Here is an 8,017-nt window from a genome sequence, read left to right as displayed (position 1 = left end):
TTTTACAACAAATCTAATGGTGCTACTTTATTTTGTATTTGGTGTAGTATTTAATGACGAAACTTACAATTAATGTTTATTGCACCATTTTTTATAATAATTTTTTTGTAATAAACATACAAACATAAGCATGTTTTGCACATAGAAAGCATTATGGCAGGAGACACTCAGATCACCTTGCTGTCAATTCAGTATTTCCAAAAACAGCTTTCTTTAAATGGTGCCAAGTGGTTTCATAATTTATTTAGTAACTTTATGAATTGCAAATTATTGTTTAGTGATACAGGTGTTTATGCCACCCAAGAAACGCCTTTTCTATGGAAAGAGCAGCTGAAACAGAAGAAGAGCACAATCAAAGATTTCAAGCACAAGCTGTAAGACAGGCTGCTCAAATACAGGAAGAGACTTTGGGACAATGTAAAGTTAGACTTCGAGCTCAAGCTGAAATGTAGGCTACTCAAAGACAGCAAGAAACTGTTGAACAGCACAAAGCCAGAGTTCAGTCAGAATCATCAAGGTAAGCTGGATATAGACAAGAAGAAACTTCTGAACATCAAACCAGACTTCAAGCACAAAAATTAAGACAAATAACTTACATAGAGCAAGAAACAGAGGAGCAACATGATGTACGACTTTAGGCTCAAAGAACAAGACAAGCTCAAACACGATCTAATTTCAAATAAAGCTTTGTATGATTAAATACTTTTTTATTTCTTGCATCACAGCTTTTGTCTACTTACTGAATAATTTGCTGAAAAAATAATGATCTATACATTTCAAATCTAAATTTTCACTGTGTAATGCCAGGTAACTCAGCTAGTAATAATATAAAAGAGCATTCTAATGAATATATCTACATGGAAGAATAATAAAAAAAGCCTTGAATTCTCAATTTTTGTTGGTTGTTCTCCTCTTATAACCTTCTAAACTCCATTATTTCAGCAATTGTTCACCATCAATAGAAATTATGAAAAACACAATTACATAGGCAACAAAATCACAGATGGCACAAACATTAATTACACAGGCAACAATATCACAGATGGCATAAACATCAATTACACAGGCAACATCACAGATGGCATAAACAGCAATTACACAGGCAACAATATCACAGATGACATAAACAGCAATTACACAGGCAACAATATCACAGACGGCATAAACAGGAATTACACAGGCAACAATATCACAGATGGCATAAACAAGAATTACACAAATAACAATATCACAGATGGCATAAACAGCAATTACACAGACAACAATATCACAGATGACATAAACATCAATTACACAAATAACAATAGCACAGATGACATAAACATCAATTACACAAATAACAATATCACAGATGGCATAAACAGCAATTACACAGACAACAATATCACAGATGGCATAAACAAGAATTACACAGGCAACAATATCACAGATGACATAAACATCAATTACACAAATAACAATAGCACAGATGACATAAACATCAATTACACAAATAACAATATCACAGATGGCATAAACAAGAATTACACAGACAACAATATCACAGATGGCATAAACAGCAATTACACAGGCAACAATATCACAGATGGCATAAACAAGAATTACACAGGCAACAATATCACAGATGGCATAAACAAGAATTACACAGGCAACAATATCACAGATGGCATAAACAGAATTACACAGGCAACAATATCACAGATGGCATAAACATCAATTACACAGGCAACAATATCACAGATGACATAAACAAGAATTACACAAATAACAATATCACAGATGGCATAAACAAGAATTACACAAATAACAATATCACAGATGGCATAAACAGCAATTACACAGGCAACAATATCACAGATGGCATAAACATCAATTACACAGGCAACAATATCACACATGACATAAACATCAATTACACAGGCAACAATATCACAGATGACATAAACATCAATTACACAAATAACAATATCACAGATGACATAAACATCAATTACACAAATAACAATATCACAGATGACATAAACATCAATTACACAAATAACAATATCACAGATGACATAAACATCAATTACACAAATAACAATATCACAGATGACATAAACATCAATTACACAAATAACAATATCACAGATGGCATAAACAAGAATTACACAATAGAAAAACTACCTTGTAGAGCAACAAATATATTCATTCAAATTATATGTTTTTGAATTTTGGGAAAAGCTACTTAAGGGCTATCTGCACTAGCCATCCCTAATTTAGCAATGATAGACTAGAAGGGAGGCAGCTACACAAAACCACTCACCATCAACTCTTGGGCTACTCTTTTACCAATGAATAGTGGGATTCACTGTCACATAATAACACTCCCAAGGTTGAAAGGGTGAGCACGTTCAGCTATTGAGATTCAAACCCTCGAGTCGAGTACCCTAACCACCAGGCCTTTAAATGATATGGAGATAATAATTAAAAACCTTCTGAAACACAGTCAAGTAACTCCATATTTTGCTTCTTTTTTTTTTTTAAAAGTTTCAGAAATTTACTTGGTCTCATGAATTAGTACAAATAAAAACAACAACATATTACATGATTATGTTCTGAAAAATAAAGAACTGTCAACTCACGTCCATTGAGCAAGAAATCCTTGTAATGTGATCCACCCTTTCTCATTGGTTGGTACAGTGTATGGGAGTTCTGGACCCCAGGGCAAGATTGGGCAGATACTGAACAAGTCTTGAAGCTCCAGAGATGACAGACATCCATCTTGGTCCTGTTTAAGGAATAACACAGTAACGTTTCAAATCTTCTATTATTACTCCACACTAATCATCACTCACATTCATTTCCTCAATTATCAAAATTATAAATTTAGTTACTTCATACTTAAAAGTTTCAATTTTTTTTTTCCTCATCACATTCTAATGAAGAACTGAAATGAAATAAATAATTGTATTTATTCAGATAACAGGTTTTTACACTTTTAACCCTAGAATTCACCCACTCCATCAGATTAATAAAAAAGGGTTCTACACAATTACAAATAATCTACTTACGGTTCCATGACTTGCTGATTACAGAACACGTGATAAGAAACAACTCAAGTTGCACACAAGAATGTAAACAAAAAATACTGATAATATTACTTCTGGGATTTCTTGTTTATTTTATATAACACACGAGTTATTTCATTCAACTATTTTAGTCAGTTCTTTATACTTAATGTTGTGAGAGGCAAAAACCTAAAATCATACAACATGTGGATCTCACTATATAAATAAGTTGGTAATTTAAACTTTAAATATCAGAATATTATTTTTTGGGATGAACAGCTATGCAAGTCACAATGATTCTCCTTTGTGGGTGGGGTGAAGATAATTTCTTACTCACTAAAGAGCCTGAACTGAGTATATTCCAACAACTATATAATTAACAGTAACATGTGTATGGGAACCTTCTTAAACTTCACTAAACTATGCAAAACTCTTGGGCTACTCTTTTACCAATGAATAGTGGGATTGACCGTCACATTATAATGCTCCCCACAGCTAAAAGTGCGACCGTGTTTGGTGTGACAGGGATTCGAACCCGCGACCGCAGAGTGCGAGCCGAGTGTCCTAACCACTTGGCCATGCCGGGACAAAAATAAAATTAGAGTAGGGAAGTACAAATAACATCACCATACGAGTAAGGGATGGGTGGGTGTTAATAGTACTATGCAATGCAAATGGGGAAACGAATCTGTCATCACCGAGAGCCCCATCTCAGACAGCAGTGTTTATATGCGTGTTTGAATTTTGTTTATAGACACTTAAGAGTACCGGTATTGTCAGACTACTGAGTAGGAACTGAGAGCAATATCAGAGTTTTAATACTTGCCTCAGTACCGAGGTTTTGAAAGCATTTCTAGATCTGGTGTCTCTTATTGGATAAGTCGACTGGTTTGTCATTTTTGATCAAATCATTTGGCTCAAAGTCTCTTTTGTACTAGAGGTGTTGTGAAATAGGTTTAACCTCGCAGTTACCAAGATGCCCTTAACAGCCATCAGAGTAATTCAGAACTGTATGTACCTAACCTCATACGCAAGTCACTTAACTGTAGGGCAGCAGAGGTGATCCTGATTGGTTTTACATTTTATAAACTGCAATACAAAATACCACAACCAAAAAATGTCTCACACACAAAGTATGAGTCCCCTTCTCGTAACTTGTTGTATGATTAAAATACACACAAGAAAGTGACATACCAAATCATGTTTTTCAAACAGTTTGTGAAGAAACTGGTAACCCTGGTGAGACAGCTCTGTGCTACATCCCACAGGGACTTTAAGACTGAAACAGATAAAAAAAAACAACAGATGCCAAAACAGTTAAATGAACCACAATATTATTCTTCAACTTATTAGTAAACTATCATTTAGTATTAATGAGAAAACAAAAAATGGTATGTCTTAAAGTTATATCTAAAGCATGCTATTTTAAATCTCTTAATTTGAAATTATGGTTAATAGAGCCTTCTGCTACAATTATAGCATACAGAAGCCTCCAAGTAAAACACTCAATCTCATAAATTCAAACAAGTAGTATAATCATCCTTCTAGGTGGGCTTAGCTTTGTAATGGTTTTACTGACTTCTGTTGCACATTCTAGTTGCTAGGATTTAGCTTTGAGAACAATTAGTACATAATCACACCACCCATAAGATATAATCCTTGCAAAAATATGAAGCTAATACCTTATATTTTCTACGTTTACTTTCACTTACCTTATTCAAATGTTATATCTTAACCTATATCAAGTACAAGAAATCACAAAATATCCACACTCTTACTTAGGACTGAGGTAGTCTTTTGATAAAAACAGGTTATCATCATAGCCAAACTTTCTTAGAACAGTCCAAGTTGTTTCGTGTCGCCCTCGTTGAATGAACAGTGTGTGAAGAAAGAGAAAACCTGACCAAGTTTAAAACAATAATATATAAACCAAGGTTTACATAACATAGACAATGAAATATTAACAACTAATTAAAGAATGTGTGTAATTATAAGAATGTCTTTCATTACGATTATACTGAGAAATTCTTGTTGACAGGTGGTTAAAACAATAAAACTGCAGAAATAAAACCCAAGTTAAAAAAATAGAAGTATGTTAATTTGGTTCATACTTTCTTCTCAGGGTTAACATTATGGCTAAAAACTGTTACATACTTTCATACAGTTGTAGTGTCACACAACTACCTAAGTCTACATACTCCGAAGTTTCAAAAGTATCCCTGAAACCCAAGTTAAAAAAATAGAAGTATGTTAATTTGGTTCATACTTTCTTCTCAGGGTTAACATTATGGCCAAAAACTGTTACATACTTTCATACAGTTGTAGTGTCACACAACTACCTAAGTCTACATACTCCGAAGTTTCAAAAGTATCCCTGAAACTCAAGTTACAAAATCAATTATTATACATGACAGGGATGGAAAAGTATTGACAGTAGCTTCAAACGATAGTTAAAATACACTGTTTGTATATAACCTCATTTTAAAGACAATTCCCGGTTTATACAATGAAATTAATATCTTGGTTTTACACTGGTTTTTTTTCTTCATGTGTGGGTGTACTTTTAACTTCTTTCTGTTGTTAAATACTTTGCTCAATTCACAATTAAACTGAGAAAAATAAAACTTTTTTTGCTATATTTATAGCTCTCAAGTTTCAGACATGGATGACAGACAACAAAACACTCATGCATGTATGCTCAGATTTAGATAACAAAAAGTGTTGAAGACACTGCTTTTCAAGTTGGCTTCTAGATAGTATAATATTTTTTCATACAGAATTTTACATTTATGAAATTCTTCAGTTTTCTCTGCAAAATAGATTTACTCTAGAATATAGAGAGAGAAAAGATGACAACTACACCTAATGAGATCAGTAATAAATAATTCATTGTAATTCTTAAATTTTACTAAGAAGAAGAAAATACTTAGTGATTCTTAAATACTGGCAAATAACTTTACACTTGTAGCTGTACAAGGCTGTAGGCCTATGGTCTGTTGCACCCTATCCACTCAACACCCAGGGGTCCCATTAATCAGTAATACGTATTATGGGATTCCATAGTGTTTTTCTGTCTTTAATGTTTGTGACACAGTCATAGAAGACTAAAGATTATACCTGGATCAGATGTGGTGCGATATTCCGCTGAGTTGCATTTTCTTTTTTGGTTCCACACCTCATGGTCTCTCTTTGTGGACTTCCTAAAGGAGGTGGGGGGTAATTTTTTAACTAGTCTTCCACCAGTTCAATTTGGGATTATAGCTCTCTTGTGAGAAGAGGTAAGATATCTAATCAGAAGTTAACATTTTCCTAAATTGAAAATGTATTTCCAATATATACTTACCTCCTCTCACATTTCCCACCCAGCCTCCCCACTTCCAGTGATATGTGGTGTAGGTCTTCCGACCAATCTCAAACTGATTAATAGTGCAAATGTTGAGAAGGTGCTGGTTACGCTAGAGGTTGTATCACGCTCCTATTGATGGAGAGCTGCTGTATAATCATTTACATATGGATATGCAGAAAGGGGAAGGTGGAAGGCTAGTGGTGAGCATTGAAAATTTGTGCCAATAGAGGGCAGTACTAATCAAGAAAAGCTATATTGTGAGGGAGGTAAGATATCGTATTGGAAATAAATTACATTTAAAACATGAACAGGAATTAACAAGAAGACTATAAATCAAAATGAAGCCCATTCTATTATTAATTCAGCAATTGTTATAGTTATACAGATTCCAAAAATTCCTCCTGTCATTGTAACCCTGGGCAAGGGCAAATGGAAAGAATGAGACTGGACTTCATATAATGGTGGAGTATATGTACCACAAACAGTGTTTTATATAGGAGTTGAAGGACACACAGGTGAAGGTTCACAGTGGTGAGAAAAGACAACCAAGAACACCATACTTATCAAGATTCCTATAAATTTGTTTTTTGTGAAACTGAAGAAAAATTAAAAAAAACTTGTTACATTGTATCAAGTCTCATAATTCTCTTCACAGCTTTTCAAATGACAAAAAGATACAAGAGAAAAACTGCATATAAAAATGCTATTATAAAAAGATGCTTGAGTAGAAGTATTTCAAGTTTAAGACTTTAAAAAAGCTCACATGAAATTATTAGTCTGATCTTTCAGACCAAACTTCTGATAAAAAGTCATAACTTTAATACATTATCAAAAAAAATCAGATACATGTGTACACGGGTACCTCTCACACACACACACACACACACACACACACACACACACAGACACATAAAACATTTGAAAACTAGCATTATATAATCCTGTATCAAGTGCATGTATTTTTGAAGCAATACACTTGACTGGAGACAGTCAAATGGGTTTCCATATGAAACGTCAGTGGGCCACAATGAGATGCACATCACTTTATAAAACAACTTTACTCGCTTATTATTATTATTATAGATATGACACAGATGGATAATTCTAAACAAGAAATAAAAAAACTAAATCTATATATCTCTATTATCAAATCATGTCTATTGTATAAACCTTTTAAAGTCAAGCCTGTATTGGAAATACCCTCATCCACATTCTTCTTTACTATGGCCTTGACATCATCCAAAGCTTGAGGGTTTAGTGGGGCATTAAAACATCGTCTCTAAAAAAACAAAAAATGCACTACCGCTTCAATAGACACTAGCTAAAAAAAAATCTAAAACACAAGTCAATTGTTAAAACAGAAAATAATAATTTTCAGTGTTCACAAAAATCATATTTTTACATATTGAATTTTGCAGCTTATGACTTTTGTAAACAGATTTACAATCTCTATAAATTATTTCAATTCTTGTTATCCTTTATAACTCATATATTGAACTAATAAACCCCATACACATTACAAAATAAAAAATAAGGTCTTAAAATTATACTTGTTTAACTCTCTCAACATGGGGTCGGTCAATTTGACCTAGTCACGTGACCTTTTGTACTCGTTTAAAGT

At 33.4% G+C, this 8,017-nt stretch overlaps 1 protein-coding gene across 4 annotated transcripts in view; it reads right to left on the bottom strand.

Annotated features, from left to right (window-relative positions):
• The window catches only part of LOC106464487 (mitochondrial Rho GTPase 1-like), a 47,439-nt gene that overhangs the window by 19,782 nt on the left and 19,640 nt on the right, over positions 1–8,017 (bottom strand). For all 4 annotated transcript variants that reach the window (XM_022392214.1, XM_022392213.1, XM_022392215.1 and 1 more), the window contains exons 11-14: positions 7,567–7,675; positions 4,829–4,949; positions 4,245–4,329; positions 2,625–2,770 (exon numbers count right to left, since the gene is read on the bottom strand). In XM_022392214.1, the coding sequence (XP_022247922.1) occupies positions 2,625–2,770; positions 4,245–4,329; positions 4,829–4,949; positions 7,567–7,675 (461 nt within the window). The remainder of the gene's footprint in view (positions 1–2,624; positions 2,771–4,244; positions 4,330–4,828; positions 4,950–7,566; positions 7,676–8,017) is intronic.

The sequence above is a fragment of the Limulus polyphemus genome, unplaced genomic scaffold, assembly GCF_000517525.1.
Source record: "Limulus polyphemus unplaced genomic scaffold, Limulus_polyphemus-2.1.2 Scaffold1665, whole genome shotgun sequence".
Lineage (NCBI taxonomy): Eukaryota > Metazoa > Arthropoda > Merostomata > Xiphosura > Limulidae > Limulus > Limulus polyphemus.
This window is presented reverse-complemented; position numbering and strand designations above follow the sequence as displayed.